At 43.2% G+C, this 18,427-nt stretch overlaps 1 protein-coding gene across 3 annotated transcripts in view; it reads left to right on the top strand.

Annotated features, from left to right (window-relative positions):
- Positions 1-18,427, top strand: part of SFMBT2 (Scm like with four mbt domains 2) — a 115,306-nt gene that overhangs the window by 83,523 nt on the left and 13,356 nt on the right. For all 3 annotated transcript variants that reach the window (XM_075760773.1, XM_075760693.1, XM_075760858.1), the window contains 5 exons: positions 3,606-3,719; positions 5,022-5,064; positions 5,628-5,698; positions 6,889-7,028; positions 14,376-14,485. In XM_075760773.1, the coding sequence (XP_075616888.1) occupies positions 3,606-3,719; positions 5,022-5,064; positions 5,628-5,698; positions 6,889-7,028; positions 14,376-14,485 (478 nt within the window). The remainder of the gene's footprint in view (positions 1-3,605; positions 3,720-5,021; positions 5,065-5,627; positions 5,699-6,888; positions 7,029-14,375; positions 14,486-18,427) is intronic.

Here is an 18,427-nt window from a genome sequence, read left to right as displayed (position 1 = left end):
AGAAGGGATGGGGAGAAACGAAGCTTGTGCTGGGTTCCAGGTTAGAGTTGCCTTCTGACTCGAGGTAGCAAAAGCTCATCTGAAGCCTTGTCTGGACACGGACAAGTATTTTTGTTAAAGAGCTGGAATTAATGCTTGTTTGAAATTCAGTTCTCACTAAGGCTGTTGTTGAGTTTACACCCATCTGGTCAAGGAACCTGGCCCATTTTGGCAACTCCTTTTTTTCAAATGGTCAGGTGCCTTCACTTTTATATGCAGATTTTATGGGGTTTGGGAATCCTTTTGTTGTTTTTTCCCTAAGCTGTAGTACTTCCAAAACGACTCAGTGTTCACTAAACTCTTGCCCCTTATAGTGAATAGGAAGTGCTTGGGTCTTTAAATCAACTAATCCTCTGAGACCCTGGATAAAGGCAGGGAGAAGGCCACACACTCCCACCTTGCTCCCCTCCCTCATCTCTTTCTCCCTGCTTTTACTCTTTTCTTAATTTCTTAAAGGATGTTTTTTACAACTTGTCATAAAAACCCTGTGTGCATCTCCTTGTCTTTTGAGTTCTGATATATAGAGCTTTATGCTTGTTTTATATCTCAATACCAGGAATAGAATGATCTGTAGTAAAAGCAAAAGATGCAAAAGACTGCAAAAATAAAAAAGAAATCTTTGCCGCTGTTGAAATACATGATGACAGTATGCACAGTGTTAGGCTAAAACTAGGCATTAAAAAAAACACAAAACCCTGCTTGCAGAGTTGTAAAATAAATGTGGCTTGAACTGTGGCATGTTTTTTTGACTCCATTAATACACTATTGTTTCTAACTGATTATTTATGTTCCGGTAGCAGCAAGACTCCCCAACTACCATGGGAGCCCATTGCTGAAGACCTCGGGTCCCACCATTTATCATGGGCACGTCTGAAGCTTTCATTGTTGCCCTCCCAGTTTCGCTGTTTGACAGCCTAAACTGCAGCCATAAAACAGGACGCAGTAGTTAAGCAGTGTCGAGTTAGACATGAGGGAACATTGCTTAATAAATCACGCTTTGTACAGTAGCAAAACTCTGTAAACTTCAGGGCGAGCATTTAATGAGCAGCAGTATCGTTCCCCTGTGGTGGAAAAGAAGCATAGGGCTGATCCGAGGCTGTGCGCATCCCATCACTTTCTGCTACTTTATTACTCATCATCTGCATTGTTAATTTTTACTGGTTCATTTTAGATTTTAAAGCTGAAGCTTTCTGGTGTGAATTTATACAAGTAATAATGTACACTCTCTGCACAGCCTAGGAATTTAAGGAACACCCTTTTGTTAATCACTTCTCCAGGGAGGTTTTCCATAATTTTCCCTTTGAGAGTTTTCTAGAGTTGCTGCTCTATTCTGCCCATCCTGTAAGATTCATAGCAAGAGATGAAAGTTTTCCTCACCTTATCTCCAATCTCCCTGTTCTCTTCTTTTCCATTTAACCTCTAAAATCTCATGGACATTTCTTAGTCTGAGAAGATGGCAGCATAAAATGCAGCAAATGAAACTAATGAGTCTCAAACAAGCTGTTTTCCACTTACATGAGTGAGGCCAAACGAAGCAGTAAGATGTCAGAAATGGAAGGCAGGGTTATCAGTTGCCAGAGGGAGGAAGCAGTGCCAGGCAGGACGGAGTAGCTGTGAATATGGCTTACAAGAGGAGTAGCGGTGTTGCAGGAGAACAGACGTTACGGTGCTTCCTTGCTCAGCAGGGTGGCTGCAGCTGTAAACATTAAAAACAAAATTTTCCTGGCACACTTACTGTTGTTTACAAGCAGGAAAGTACATTTGATCTGTTTACTGGGTCAGAACAATGCTGTAGAACAGTTACAGTAATGAAAATAGTGGATTTTCCCAGATCTGGTGAAATTTCAGTGGGGACTGTTGATCTCTTGCTCTGTTTTAAGGTTTGATCTATGGCTTGCTCATTTCATGCATGTCTTGCCACTGACTTCTCACATCACTTTCTTGGCTTGAGTTGTGGCATTAGGTGAAAATGTTTTGCCCCAGCTTCTGTCAGGTTCAAACTGAACAGTGACCTCTTGGTATTTCCTTGTGGAGGGGAATGGTTGTGCAGGGAATGCCAGCTGCTGAGACCTCGCATTGAGGATCAGCTTCTCATATGAGTAGGTTGTGTCCTCTATCATGTGCCTTCATCCCATCATCCTCTTCCCTTCCCAGTACGCTGGTGAATAGAGCCTGTATCTTCATTGTATGATCTGTGAACATGATGCAGGGCTCAGAGGAATACCATGAAGACATCCATGAATCTATGCAGACATCATGATTTCATTTGTTTAATTATTTCCTCCAGCAATGTGAGCACCCGCACCTATTTTCCAGCTTCCTTTGGGTTTTCATACAACCATACTCTCTCAAAATGCAGCAAGTTTATTACTAGAGACAAGATTGATCCAAATGCTGTGTCTCGGCCTCGATGCCATTCCTATCACAAAGTTCAATTACTGTTTCAATTACACTGCAAGCCCTTGATGAACATTCATTAGTGGGAAGTTCCCCGTAGTCATCTAGCTGTGCACAGTCAAACACTGCTGCATTAAGCAGGAGGCAAAGATGCTGTAACAGATGCAAAGGTGAGGATGCTGCAGGGGAAGTTGCTGATCCTTTGGTCTCTTTTATTGGGAGATCATCTCATGCTGGTGCTGGAGCTCTAGGACCTAAGGTGGAAATGGCAGAGGGGGTCAACTTGCTGGCCAGGCTGTGCCAGTGCAGACAGACTTGACTTGGAGTAATTAAATGGTGTCTTGACTCAGGACCCAGAGCTGTTTTCAAAAGATCTCAGTGGGAATGTTTCCATTTGCTGCAGTGGGCTTTGAGTGCAACCCACATAAACCAAGACAGGAGAGTGTAGTCTAAAGGAGACATAATAACCAAACTGGAAGAGATTTGCTTTAACTAGAGATTTTTCAGTGGGAATTTGGCATCTGTTATGCCAGAGATCATAGCACATCTGTCCCACTTGAGGTTTCTATACTGCCTTTCCCCTGTTGGGTGATCAGGTCATGTTGTAGTGAGGAGCCCTAGGAGAATTTGTGGCACCTGTAGACAGAAGAGTGGCCATCTCCAACCCTTAAAACCAGTGGTTCAAGGGCAGAACTACACAAAAAAACTCTGGGGGAGGCAGGTGGTGGTGGGGTGGTGGGCATTGGGGCATAAAGGCCTGTCACATCAGCTACCATCCTGTTAACACTCTCTTACCAGTAAGAGCAAGCACCTGGCTGGCCTTCTGCTACCTTCCTTGTGCAACTCTACAAAACACCAAGGGGGCAATTAGGCTGTCTTGTTGGGGAAAGTCATGCCTGTTTAACCTTACTTCTGGCTGCTTCACTGTACACTCTTAAAGTGCTCTTAATGAGGGTTTTCTCTGGAATCACATTGCACTGTAAAGGCAACAGCCTTATCATACTGTCTGTGCAAAATTGAAGATGAAATGATGCCTGATTTTGATGCAGGGGAGCAGATTTATTTTTATGTGTTCCATCATTTGCTTCCCTTGGTTCATGATGAATGCTCGAATGGCTCTGAGCTTGGTATTCCCGTGTCTAAATTACATTATAAATTTGTGTTTATAGGTTTACAGATGCCCTCTCCAGAGTACATAGTTGATGTAGAGTCTATGGACATTTTTCCCGTTGGCTGGTGTGAAGCAAATGCTTATAACCTAACTCCACCACATAAAGCTGTTTGTAAGTACATGGAAACCTCAAACAGCATAGATATTACATCACGGATTTATCAGGGAATTTGTCTTATGCCTGTATTCCAGTTCTTGAAACTACCAATCTAACTAGCAGACTGGTAACTAGGCTGTAAGTGCACTTTAATAAATAGTAATAAATCAAATTAGTGACCAGTCTCCACAACACTGGTGTTATGCAATTTTTTACTTGCCTGTGTGATCGGTCTGCCTAAAAATGGGATTGTTTGCACTGGGAAAGGCCGTTACGTGGTTTGGGAATTGCAGAGTGTGGCTTGTGGGTTTGCAGTGGGGTTGTCGGAGTGAAACCAGGTTTCGTTGCGCTGAGCCAAGTTCACTCAGGCAGCTGAGTGAATTAGGGACACAGGACCACAAATTGGAAAAAACCCCCATAAAATATAGGGGGGGAGTGGACATAAAGAGGCCATCCAGGTGCTCCCCATCTGAAACAGAACCTGCTTCATCTAAATTGAGAAATGTTTGCAGGCCTCCAGTGATGGAGTTTCTGCCCCTTCGCAGGGTATTTATCCCTTTATTTCACTGCCCTTATCAGCTTAGAGATTTCCCTAGTGTTTAATTTAAATCTCTCCCAGCACAATTAAACCTTTAGTGTTTTGTCCTGCCTCCAGTGCATATTAAGACCAGTTTCTTAACCTTCCATTTGCATTTGAAGGCAGTTCATGAGTGCTCTGTGGCTTGGTGGTGTTCTCCTGTTCCTCACAGAAACTATCCAACCAGATCTCAAGCCACCAGATGAAAAATTAGCCTCTCTGTTTATATTAATTAACATCTGAAAGGCAAATTTTAAAATGTGTCAACCCTTTTGAAGAGTTAAATATGCTTAAGCTAAAAATCAGGCAGCCGGGGCCTAATTTGGGAGAATACTGCTATGGCAACATTATGCAGCCTTATTGCAATTTATAGCTAGGGATAAATTATGTTGGAGGTAATCATGCTTGTAAAATGTAATCTTATCCATATGTGTTTCTGTACGGAAAAATATTTGTGTTTTTATTTTAATTTTTCTTCATACTGATCCCATAAAACACGATATTAGCATTCCAGAGGAAAGATTAAATGTATTATTACATCTTTAAAGTAGGTTTTAATGATGTAGTGACTTACTTAAAAATACCAAGAAAAGATGGCGATAGTAATTAAGTACCATTTCATTGTGTTAGAAGTCATTTTATAGTCAGCGCATTTATACAGCTTTTTATGCGTTATGGGTATACTTTATAGGACAGAAGGGTGCAAAACTATTTTTTTCTTCCTTGCTTCATTTTTGCAGTGCGAAGGAAGAGAAGAATTGCAGTTGTCCAACCAGAAAAGCAGTAAGTTTTTATTATTTAAGGTGATATTTTTACAGGGATGCATCAGGTTTTCCAGGGGAGATAATACACAGCAGCTGAGTGACTTTACTAACTACTGCCCAGATACTGCAGCAGAGTCTGCAAGGGGATTCTTTTAAATCTAAAATATTTGTAGACATACAAGAAAGTCTTTGCAATAGAAATATTTTACTAGCTGGGACTGTGTAGCCAGTGTCTGATGGCCAGTAAGGGATACTTATGGAAGTCGAACACGTACCAGGAGGACATTTCTCTATCTAGCCCTTGCAGTTTCTAGAAACTAGAATTTAAGGGATTTAAGTGTGAATAATTGCAGCCTGAAGGGCTAAAGCTCACAGACCAGAGTTTATTTTTGGAGGAGGGGTGGATCTGACTCCTCCTTCTGCAGTATGCTGGCCCTGGGCATAAACCATGTGGAAGGAGGGTTGCGTTTGAGGTATCTCCATTCCTTGCTCCAGGCAGGTGCTCTTGGTCCAGCCTGAAGGCTGGTTCTGCTCCTTTGCACTGTCTGACACTATTAAATACACTGAATTGCTGTTTAACAGGTTACCATCCACAGTGCCTGTTGAGAAAATACCTCATGACCTCTGCCCAGTTCCTCAGCCAGACACAACAGGTAAGGCTGCTCAGCACCAGCAGGATCCTTATTTCAAGGACTCATTGCCTGTATGGAGGGGGATGACCCCAAAAAGGGACTGTGTCATACGGGTGGGGAGACGGGACCACATCCTCAGAGGGTGTGAGGTGGTGTGGACCCCACCAAGAGTGTGAGGAGTCTCTGAGGTACAGCACGTGAGGATCTGGTCCTCCACGTGTGAACATCATGTCTTGCTGGGGGTATAGGAGTTCCCCTGCAGCTTGCCCATTTCAGCTAACGATGTTAGGGCTGGGCTAATGAAGCCCTGGTGAAGATGGATGCGACTTTTTAATTGGCATCAGTGAAATTGCTTACCCCAGGACTTAATGTGTCCCTGTGTTAGCATCATGACTGTGTGGCAGGGCTGCTGCTTCTGCTAAAGGCAAATTTTTCTCCTCTTTAGCAATGGCAGGAGGCTCTGAGCGTGCAATATTCATCCAGTTAATTGCATAGACTCAGCAGGAGGGGCAGGATTTAACTCACTTTATTTCAGTATACTGCAGGACACAGGTTGGCATCTGAGCCAACATCCCAGGGTCCCGTTACAGTCAAATGGGGAGAAGCAAGCTCTGTTTGGGTATGAGAACCAAAAAGTGGATAACCACTTGGATGGCACATGAACTGCATCTAGAAGTACCCACTTCTGTCCATGGGCTATAAAGGACCACAGAGTAATTAGCCCAGACAAAGTAAACTGCTCTGTAGAGCCTTGTTGGGTCAGGGGACTGGCACTGCAGTGCTTACTGGTTTGGACAGTAGCTGAATGGGGTTTGTAGAACTCTCCACCTGAATTTTCTCCCTGAGCCAATTCAGTATTTGTGAGAGGCAGCTAATATATTCCCTTTCTAGCAAGTTTCATCTGAATTGCTCATGTCGATCTGCAGTGGAAGTTATGAAAGAGCCTTGGGTCATGTTATGAATGAAGTCCTTTCCTGATTCTCCTTTCAGTAGGGTGTGCAGCCAAATCAGTTGCTATCAAAAGCACTTGCTTTTCTCATGTTGGATGGATTCCAGTAGCAAAGGTTTCTCCACCTCCTATCCCAGGGAAGACTTCTTTGTGCCTTCTTTACTCATCTCCCCTCCTTCCCATGTCTAGGAGGAAGAACAAGCACCCTTGATTTGTTGTACAAAAGTGCTACACGCACATCAATGCTACTTTCTCCTTGCAGGCACCATCAATGGGAGATACTGCTGCCCCCAGCTCTACATCAACCACCGCTGCTTCTCAGGTCCATATTTAAACAAAGGCAGAATAGCAGAGCTACCTCAGTCTGTCGGGCCTGGCAAGTGCGTGCTGGTCCTCAAAGAGGTATGGCTCAACTATCTTTTGCGGGGGGCTTCAGGGGAAAACATGGGTCATGGGTTGCCTGGCCTAGAATTTAAAAAGGTGGCATCTAAAATTGTCCTGGAGCTCTGCAATGGTTTCCATAAGTCAAAAGTGCAAGCTGGGAAAAGAGGGTAGGTATATGCATTGGGGGTTTTAATGGGAGAGATGACATTTTTGAAACATGGATAGTTCTGTTAGTTGGGACCAAGTTTCATCTAACTGTCACTACTGTGCAAATGAATTAATGGACCAGAGCCATCCCCAAAGAGGACCTTTGTGACTGTTGCTGTCAACTTGTTTCTCAGAATCCACGATGCCATTGAGCCAGCAGATTCAGTGTGGGTGACACCTTTGTATGCGTGACCATGATCCGATGGGGCCCAAACCACGAGGATCCAAAGTGGACAGGAATAGAAGGACAAGCAGGGGTGTGTGCAATATGCTGAGTGGAAGCTGTGGGGTGCCCAGCTCTTGCTGAATATGGATGGGTTAATCCCATGCTGCAGGGATAGCAGAGCACCACCAGCTGTTCACTTCATCCTGACCAAATCAGTGCTTGCTCTGGGCCAAATCCCGAGTGTTGAGTGCTTGCTGTTTGAAAAAAAAGCGTCATTGTTTTCTGTGCAGATTACAGTTCATATACAGATGAGAGGCAAGGTGACTACAGGTGGGAGAGGACATGAAGATGGTACTGTTGGATAAGCAGAGTGCTCTTGGTGCCTTGAGCATCATTTCAATTTGACTTGGGTCTTCTAGAAATTCAAATATTCCAGCTTTCTGAACTGCACCTATATGAATCCCACTTGATGTAGATGCAGGGGCGTATCTGAGCTCCTGCTGCCCTGGGTGAAAAAGCAGGGGAACTTCTAGGTCTCTGTTTGTCTGATGTATTTTCAATACCTTCAGTGCCCAGCTCAGGATATTTGCAGTTGTCTGAAATTAGATGAATCCCAGCCTTCAACAGAAACAGCTGAAAGGTTGAGATTCCTCCCAGATCACCCACCACTTTTGAAAACACCTCTGTACTGTAGTGTAGAGTGACTCCTGTGTCCTCATTCACTTCCTCATCACCTATGTGCACTACTCTGTACACAACAGTACTGCTGGTTGTCTCATATGGTTGAAAGTTGGGCTATGAAGAGAGCCCAGTAATCCACCTGCCTGTGCAGGTGGGACACTTGGGTCTCGGAGAAGCAAGTCAAAAATAGCCCTCAGCAGAAAGCAGGATAAAGTGGTTCTAGAGAAAAAGTTGACAGATGCCAAATTTGAAAGCAAGTCCATAGTGGCTTGCTGATGGGGAGCGTTAGCAATCTGCCGCTGCTTCAAAAACAGGCAATGAAAAATCAACATGGGGGAAACGTGAGGCATGCACAGTCAATACTTATGCTAATTTTTCTTCCTTCTTTCCTCCTGGAATTTGGGTTTTGAAAACATAAGTAGTGCAAAGCTTCTGCGAGGTCCTCCCCTAGTATCTTGGGGCTTTCCTGCATAGCCTAACACAGCTTCTCCAAATTCCTCAAGAGTGTGACTAACTACCAATTGTGGAAACCAACCTGAATGTCCTACAGAACGCCTGTTTTCTCTTGCTCTGCCTCCTTACAGAGGCAAATAGCAGTGTCAATGAGATGTAGGCAACTTGCTTTTGGAGACATGAATGACTTCCCAGGGAGCAGGACAATGGCAATAGCCCAGCATTGGTCAGTGTTATTTTGCAGATAAAGTTAAGCTCATTCTGGCCGCAGGGACCGGGTCCAAATTCTGGAAAGGGTAAAGAGAAGACATTCAGGGTGTTGCTGTAGGGGAGATACACCTGGTTCCTATCAGCTGCTGCCAGGATAAGAGAGGTGGTGTTGACAGCTCAGAGAACCATGGGCAGGGGGTATCCAGCACCTGGAGAAGTCGAGAAGTGTCAAGGAAGACATCTCTGCATGGGGGTGAAGATCTGTAGCAGCTGTCAGAGCACCCAAAAGGACTGCAGAGCTGAGTGGTGAGAATATGCAGGAGATACCTCCTCCAGCCCAAGACCATAGACACAAGGCTCTGTACAGCTGAAGAGCTCACAAGAGTTCCCATCCCTCCAAACCGAGCCTTAGTGTTGAGCTTTGATGCCTTTGTCTCGCTTTATACCCACTGACGATGTGGCCCTGAGAATGCAAAAGCATTATAATTATCTCCCTCACTATATAGGAAAATTGCAGGCCATTGTAAATTATGCATCAGCGTAACTTGTCTGGAATAGATAAATTATACATGGGCTTTACTTTGGCAACACACGGGGGAGGGTGGGAAAGACAACTCAAAACAACAGCTATGAAGGAAGAATGGAATCATAGCAGTCTGGTGAGAACTTTTTAAATCACCCTCATCTCCAGCCATAAGTCACTGCCTTTAGAGATGCTCTAGTTAAAAATCTGTGCCAGTTGCCAGCCGGTTCACAGTGGGCAGCAGTCTCCGTGACGGAGATGCTGCTGTGTTTGGCACTGATGGAAACCCCAGACTTAAACCAGCTGAACAACCAATTCCTACTCCATTCCCTGGCCTGAATTACTTCTAAAGCAACAAGAGAGCAGATGTCCTCTCCCCACTAGCATCAGGTGATGGGAGACCTTGCTCCTGGCTGGGTGCTGAGGGAGTACCCCCGTCCTCTACCTTCCTCCACACTCAACCATGAGGGTTGTAACAAAAATGCAGCACAACTAGCGTTCATGATACTCCTCAGCCCTTTTTTCCCAAGGTCTTGTCCTTCGTTACCTCCATCGCTGATGAAGTGAAGCATCATCCTGGATCCAGCTCCAGGCAAGCTGGTGCTACCATCACACATGCTGAGAGTGAGATAGCTGTGGGTCAGTACTGCTTGGCTCTGGATTAAACAAGGTTAGGATCTACCCTTGTGGCATAGAGTAGGAGCATCTCTTTCCATTTGAGAAGTCTAGGCTCTTCTTACCCGAGGTGTCAGGACAGAAGCAGCACAGATAGGTTTGCTTTTGAGCAGCACCTCTTTTCCAACAGAACAGGGATTTCTGCTGAGTTCTGCCTTGTTACTGCATCCCCCTGATTTCTGCCCAATTGCTTTGTCCTAGTGTTTGATTCAGAAGTTGTGAGCTGCGCAGGGAGGAAACTGCTAACGTGCCTTTCAGAATGGCAGCCCTTGAACAAGATTTCCCAGCAAAATCTTGAGATTGCAACTTATTTGGTAGTATGATCAAAAATACTGATTTTAATTCTGTGTGTGTTTGTGTGCATGTATCCTTGCATCAATGCAAAGCCTTAGGTGAGTGACAAGTAACTCTTGTGCTATCTAGTGCCAAACTTATTTTTAAATCCTAGCTGTTTATTATTCCTGGTGCCAGCACAAGTCTTTTCTGAGACTAGTGTTTTATTATGGTTTCTTTCACCCCAAGAGGCAAGTGAGATGGTAATGCCTGTTGTTTAACATCAGCTGCAAATCTTATCTCATTCCTGAGATACTTGTTTGGAAAAGAAGTTAAAACTTGGAGCCAAATATGACGGAGACATCCACTGTTGTCATCCAACAACTGCATCTGGGTTGAAAAATAGTGACTGTATGGTAGCTAAGATATGGAATAAATGCTAACTTTAAGTTAAATTAAACTAAACACATTGTCAGCTTTAGATTTAGTTCTTAGGTCAGAATATCTAAAAAATACTTCTGAACAGTTCTTCCATCTATGCCAACAACTTACCACGGCAACATTGTAAAACAAAATGAGGTGTCTTTTTAAGACTTCAAATGATCTATAACCCACCATATCTTAGGGAAATATGCTGTAAAGATTAATTAGCCTCATTGTTTACAGCTCTTACTATTTTTATGACACTTTGGTCTTTCTCTATTTAAAAAGGAAATGGACTTAAAGGTAATGTCACTGTCCAACTGATGCAAACAGGAGAAATCAGCCAGTACTTGTGAAGGAAGGCTATTGCACTCTGCAACTTGAATTTTTTGGAGCACTGCATGACTACTTACGAGAAATTTGCATAATTAAATCATGGTGCTCAGAAAATTAAGTAGCTTGTACTGAACCTTAGGTACTGAGCCAGGCTGATAGCATTATCATTAGTGGTCAGCTACGGTGTTGGAATAGCAGAAACCTTCTGTAGTCTGGAAAGATATAAACTACATTTCTAGGTGAAGGTTCATTAACATCTATGGCTCATCTGTAGTAGTTCCTCTAACTCAGAATCTGGCCATCTGTATTTTTGAAATGTTATGGACTGTCATAAGCATGTCAGCACTTAAGAGCTACAACCTTCACTATGCCAAAAGCTCACTTTTAGATGCTTTATCATCTAATGAAAGAATCCAAAAGATCTCTTTTTTTGCCTTCTCTCTCTGTGTCACAGACACATCATTATTTTATGGAAAATAATATAACTTTTTATTGTCTTGGCTGAGGCTAGCCTGGGAGTTAGGGTCTCTCCTGTTAGGTAGGAGATGTGGGCTCACATCTCAGATAGAGGAAGGAAATTGAGTTTCTCCTCACAAGAATACTGATCTTGAACAGCAGAAGAGGTGTAATGATATTTTGAACTGCGCCTTGTCAGTGATACCTCCTGAGAAAGCTTCATCTGGGGTTGGGACCATTAATGAAGAGGGGTGAAGAGATGGGAAATATGTGAATACCAGAAAGCTGTGATGGGAGGTGCTGATCTGCCCAGTGGCATCAGGCATGTCTAGGCATGCTGAGAAAAGGGCCCTTGTGCACTTGAAAATCTATGACATGGAAGACTTTATAGCTAAGATGTAGGGGCTTATAAGGTTGGGCAGAGGCTTGTGGTGGTGCTGTGTGATCACTGATGTGATTCCAGCCTACTTGACTCTGAAAATCCAAAGTTCAGCAGTATCAAAATAAAACTTCATAGATTCATAGCAACAAAGGCTGGTGGTGTCTAATCCACCCCTCTGCTCCAAGACACTGCTGGCTGCATCTAAACCATTCCTGATGGAGAGGGCTGGAAATAAACTATCAAAGTCTCAGACTTGTCACACTCCAGCCAAAGGGAATTTAGTGAATCAGATCAAAATTTGACCAGTCTGATATGGGTGAAGTAACTTTCCATCTCCAGAGAAAGTTGGAAACTGGAAAGTTGGAAACTAGTCTAGGTTTCACTGTTTTTGCTTTAATCACAGTTAATTTTTCCACAAGAATCAGTATTCTTGTTTCTCCCTAGTGTTTAATAGTGTGTAATACGAAGCGATAATGTTGTTAGAAGGTAACACTGTTAACATGGTGATGAACTTCTGCTGTAGGGTAAAATGCCAAACCCAGTGACTTATTTAAGATACAAGGAGAGTAAAAGCCAGGGGTTTTACAAAACATTTTTTCTTCCCTTAAAGGGAAATTATTGTTCTTACAAAACACTCTTTTTTTAAACTGAGTTTAGAAGTTTACAGAGTCCTGCTGGTGACAAGCCAGCTTTCAGAAAAGTCCTGGTATTGTGGGCTTTGCAGGGCTGGAGTTGATTAGGTGTCTGGGATAATGCCCAGATGTAGCGACACTGTTGTTTGCAGGGTTGGATTTTCTTTTCTTGCTGATTTCCTCACTGTTTTGACAACTCATACAAATGCCATCACCCTGATAAAGAAGCAGGACAGCACTGTTTGTGGGAATTGGTCAGCAAGAGATGCTTGCTTCCTGCTCCCAGCTTTCCCACCAGCAAGTAGGGTGGGTGTAGAAGTGTGTTTAAGGAGAGCTTTCCCAACAAGCTCCCGCATAGGTGTTTAATACCTCCCTGGATTTTCTAATCAAGATAATCTAATGAGTTGTGAGTGAGCGTGGGAGCTACCCAGGCACTTGATGTATTTTGAAAACCCACCTTTGGCTTCCCTACATCGGGTCTCAGTGTCAGAGGCCAGTGCCCCATCAGTTTGTATGGTGAGATGCAGGAAAGAAAAGATGTGGGTGAGCAACTGGATGGGCTCACTCAGAAGCTTTCTTTGTTTCTCTTGGGAATCAGTATGGCTTAGTGACTAGTATAGTGGGTTGTGTGATGAGATGGGAAGCAGCTGGAGAGCTGTGGGTGAATCTGTGTTGTAGTTTCCCCTTGTGTGAGATAGGGAGTATGCTCCTGCCCTTCTTCACAGAGTGCTCTGAGATGTGGAGATGATCAGAGCAGCATAAGACGTTGGTGCTATTATTAGTCATTGCTTTAGGTGTATCTAGTTGCATTTTTTTGAAGAGCGATTCGAGTAATGTTTCCAAGAGCCCAATGATAAATCAGATTTTGCTTCTAGCCAAACAACTCAAACCGCTGCCATTTTACATGGTACTCTGCAGCATTAAGTGAAGCCCTTGCATGAAAATGATTAATCCTACAAGATTTTCAAAATGCTAGCAAATCCTCAGGTTGCTGGATTTAAAAACAAAAAAAACCCCAAACATAAACACATTGCTCTTTGCAATATGGCCTAGTTTTTCATTTCTGATAAACCATGTTCATGGATGCTGGGGAAACTTAACGCTCATCATACTGAAATCATTTGCAGGCCCCCAAAGAATTAAGAACAGGCGCTAGGTAAAGAGCTAAATTATATCAAACCCAATCCAGACTCACTGTGGGGTCATTCATGTGCATACAATGCAGAGTGTTCAAACGCATGGTCTGGTGCTGTTAAGAGTTTGTTTTTCTTGTATTTACCTCCTTAGGCCAAGTGTAGACTATTCAAGCTTGGATTCCCTGAGCCAATAGTAAGAATAATTTTTATTCTCAGAGACTTTGGATTAAATGGATTGGCGCATGTGTTTTGTTGTACACAGAGTGGACACACACTGGGTTTCAGGCACACCTCCTGCAAACTCTTTTTGTGTAGACTTCATTAATATTCTGTTAATACAGTCAAGGCACGCAGCACTCAGACGCTTAAGCATATTGCTGGCCTCAAGTATGTGAATTTCCCCTTCAGTGTTCAGTGTGTAATGGTACACATGACTTTGTACCTGGTTGAGCCATCAGAAGTATTTACATTTTTTATTAAATTGAGCCACTATGGATGCAGTGAATGGAATCTGCTTTGGGTGAGAGGGTCTGTCTCAAAGAAAAATTACTGATTAACAGGATATTTTGGGGGTTAGCTAGCAGCATTTAATGCAGTCACCGTATAAGACTGATGCGTCCTCTACAATATGCTTGGCACATTGATCCAATCTGGGACCTCTTCTCACTGCATCTAGCACTAACCCTGTGCAGCCTTCGGCCTAAATTGGCACCTGTAAGCTGCCTCCGCCTGTGCAGCACCTGGGATCATATTCAGTGTGGTCAAGGATTACTTTTAAACCCGTCGGTGTTGTTGGTTTTGTCTCTCAATAGGTTCTCAGCATGGTGATCAATGCAGCTTACAAGCCAGGGAGTGTTTTACGAGAACTGCAGCTAGTGGAAGACCCTCAGTGGAATTTCCAAGAGGAGACACTTAAAGCAAAGTAAGTCTTCAGCATGTGCTCTTTTATTTGTGAGGCTTCAAAAATGGAACTGACTGGGGAAAAAAAAAAAAAAAGGAACAAAAGATTTTTTCTTTTGTGAGAGTGTTACTTTTCTAATTATCATTTTGCTTCATTGAATAATTTGATTCATTCTATAGCAACTTAAGAAATTAAATACTCACCTGAATGGTTCATTTCTATTGTCTTTCTCCAAGCAGCCATCCAGATTTTGATGAAAAATGCTATGTTTATTCAGTGAAGTCTTGAGTTTTATGATAAGCTGTTCCTATAAGCTTGGCTATTATTGAATTAACTCAATTCCTGGCTTTCTAAATGTAGGCATATTACTGCTTTTAATATAGAGCCTGTCACTCTAATGCAGAAGAACCTGGTGAGAATAAATGGCACGAAAAGAAGTGCAAACAAAATAGCAGGGACACATTTTTAAGTAGGGGATCTGAGATTAAGGTCAAGATTTGAGGCCTTTCTAGAATATATGCTTCAATTCTCCTCTAAACAACATTTAAGAAAACTGTGTATCTAGAAAATACTTAATTTCTCCTTCCAGCTTTAAAATTTACCCATTTATGTCTTCTTTATGTAATGGACACTACACTTCAGATGTATTTCAACATCCATTGTCTCTCTGAAAGAGGGAAGTCTTACCTTAGCTCTCTCCAGAGTCTCTCCAAAGAGCAATTCTTCCCACTTCAAGACAGATGTCAACAAATAGTTCTTTGAAGACAGCTCCATCCATTGACTAACTTGGGCACCTTGATTTTTTGAGTACTGAAGTTAAATGCAGTGAAACTCACCCTTTGTACTGAACTCTGTTACTCCTTTTCAAACAAAAGCAAATTTCTCTTGCTTATTTGAAATGATTGGCTGTCAAATATGGTACTATTGATTGTTATTGTATTTGATCTTTGGCCGTGCAGAAAGCTCATGTGTGCTCTGTTTGAGGGAGAGAATTGAGAACCTTTTATTCTGCATACTCAGAAACTGCTTTTCTAAAGAAGGATTGCAATTTCAAATGAAAAGCTACCAGAAAATCCTGTTTTTAATTTGCTTCTTTCACCCATGTGGAAAGTCATGGTTTTGTGTTTGTCAATTGAAATTTTGTGGATAGAAATCTCAAAGTCATCCCCGTGCATGCAGATTTTCATTAAAAATAAGTCATCGTCCATGACCTGGTTTTCTTTGATTCCAGGCTCCCACACCTTGGTACTAGCAAATACCAGATAATGCACTCCTACAGGTGCACAGCAGTTGTGAACTCAAGTTGTAATGCCCCATCTTAATGTCCTATTCTGCAAGGACTTGAGCTTACAGGCAGTGTTCCTATTAGCAGTATCCAAAATAGGACTGTGTTGGGATTTCTCATCTGAGTATGGGGATCCGCCTTGTGCAAAAGTAGCAATATCTAGTTCTTAAGGCTGCTGCAGTCCTTATTTCTAATGGGACACAGCCTGGAAAATGTTTAACTGACCATCAAGTGCAGGGATCTCTTGTCCTTGATAGTCAGCTGTGTCTACAGCCCAATCCACTGAGACCCCAGGCAGCTTAATCATACTGCAATGAGCATATCCATCTCTGTTACCTTCCCCCGTGACGCATCTACCCATTCATTCCTGTGTCTGTTTCCTCCTCCCATCTATTTAGCACGGCAGCCAGCCTGCTGGCACATACCTTATATCCACATAGCCTGCTAGATAAAAACTATACCTGTGCTTTCCAGCAAGGAGGTTTTGTATTTTGTGTTGGTCCACCAGTCGCGGGCTGTGTGTGTTCCTGTATGATGGCTACCCCAGGAGGCAGCAATCTCAGCTTTTCAGGGAGTCAAGCAGTATCTTTCAACTTTATCAAGCCACAGAATGAGCCATTACAGGCTCAGAGCTGGGACAGGATATTTTGGATTGACTTCTAAGCATAGAAATGTATTCTCATTCAGTGGCTCCTGAGGAGACAGAGCTCATGGGGCTGGACAGCACCTTGTTGCTGTAGCTATCTGGGTTCTGATGCTGGAGCTCTGTTCACAGAGTGGTGCTGGTCATACTAGCTTGCCTGCGGGTAGTTTGAGTACTTCTAAGAGTGGGTGACAAAGGGTTGACGTGCCCAAAGACTGCTTGGCTACCCTAGGACTTCTTTTTTCCTTCCTGAATTTGCTTGAGCTGCTTCATCAAGAAGCATACCGGGGTTTTAATTGCATTTGGTTGTGCAGAAGCAGAAAAGAAAACATACTCATGAAATCAGATACCCTGGGATGCGCAAATGGCACATGACATGTTACATCAGGTATGACAGTCAGTTGTGCTCCAGAATCTCAAACAGAGACCCATAACGAGCAAATGCGTGTCTACACCGACTTCCCTCTACACCGGCTCCCAATGGTGTCTTGCTGCTAATGATGACAGCTCTACAGCCAGCTGGAGCGTCTGTGCTGTAATGTGACATGTCGTGTCACCGCCTTCCTTCTGATGTAAACTGACAACTCCTTGGATCTTGACAATGTTGTTGTTTGTTTGCAGCAACGGCTGCAATAGGGTAGAGCAAAGGGGAGGGAGGATGGTGAAGAGAAGGCTGTTTTTCCCACTGGTTCAAATGCCAAATCATGCACTGCCAGGAATGCATTATCTCAGTCCTAGGGCAACCTGCATTTAGTTTACTCTGCTGTCATGAGTGACCAGCGCAGAATCAATTACACTATCCTTGCAAAGAAGATAAACAATTTAGATTGTCCAAAGAGATGTGTCTGAAATGCGTGATGGCAGTCGCTTCCCATCAGCTCTGCTGGCTCTCTGTGAAAATAGTCAAACCTGATTTATTGGTGATGATGGTTTAGAAATGTCAGGCCTGATCCTCTGAATTCCCGTGAGGGCCAGCCAAAGCTGTGGGCATTCAACCCTTATAGTTTCAATGCTTTAACTTCAGTGCCTACATCTAGATTTGGCTTCCCAATTTTGCATAAAATGCTTGAGGGACTTCATGCTTTTTAAGGGCTTTCATTCCTAAGGGCTGTAAGTGGGGCTGTTTGGACTTACCCATTTTTTGCAGGACTTTGGACGTAAACAGTACCAGTGTGTGCAGAGAGTTATCTCCTGGGTCTTGTATGAAGCCCAGTTAATCAAAATAAGAAAGATGAGTATTCCTGGACTCCTTTATTAAATGAAATTTTTAGATCTGCCCAAATCCAGTAGCTGAACTCTAGGAATATTTACCCCCCATGACAGACACCATTGCTTGTTTATGAAGCTGCATTTAAAAGAAAGTCTTTTCACTGTGGATGCTTTAGAAGAATGCCTTTGAGTTGTGATAGGTGGTGCTGAGATATTTGAAGTCTTCTTTGCCTCAGGCTTTGCTAGCGAGGGTTGCTCTCAGGCCGCCCAGGTCCCTGTTATTGTTCAAGGGGGTGAAGTGTTACCCACAGTAGATGAAAAAGAAGCTAGAGACACTATAAGCAAACTGGATGTGCACAATTACACGGAACCAGATGGGATGCAGCCAACTCTGCTTGAGGGAACTGGCCAATGTGATTGCACGACCACTCTCTGTCATGTTTGAAAGTTGATGATGATAAGGGAAGATTCCTGATATCTGGAAAAAGGCAAACATCAAACTCTTCCTCAAAAAGGGCAAGAAGGAGAATCCAAGTAAGTACAGGCTGTCAGCCTAACATTCCTTGGAAAGGTTATTAGGCAAATCCTCCTGGAAGCCATTTCCAGGAACATGCAGAACCAACAGGTGACTGGGAAGAACCAGCATGGATTTATGAAGGGCGAGTTGCGCCTGATGTGCTGAGGTAACTGGTTTAGTGGTTAAGGGAGAAGCAGTGGAAGTTACTTATGTTGATTATAGCAGAACTTTCAGCACAGTCTCCCATAGCATCCTTATTGCCAAGCTGTGGATATGTGGATTGGGTGTGTGCGTGATGAGTGGAAAGTT

Source organism: Balearica regulorum, chromosome 1 (genome assembly GCF_011004875.1).
Source record: "Balearica regulorum gibbericeps isolate bBalReg1 chromosome 1, bBalReg1.pri, whole genome shotgun sequence".
NCBI lineage: Eukaryota > Metazoa > Chordata > Aves > Gruiformes > Gruidae > Balearica > Balearica regulorum.
This window is presented reverse-complemented; position numbering and strand designations above follow the sequence as displayed.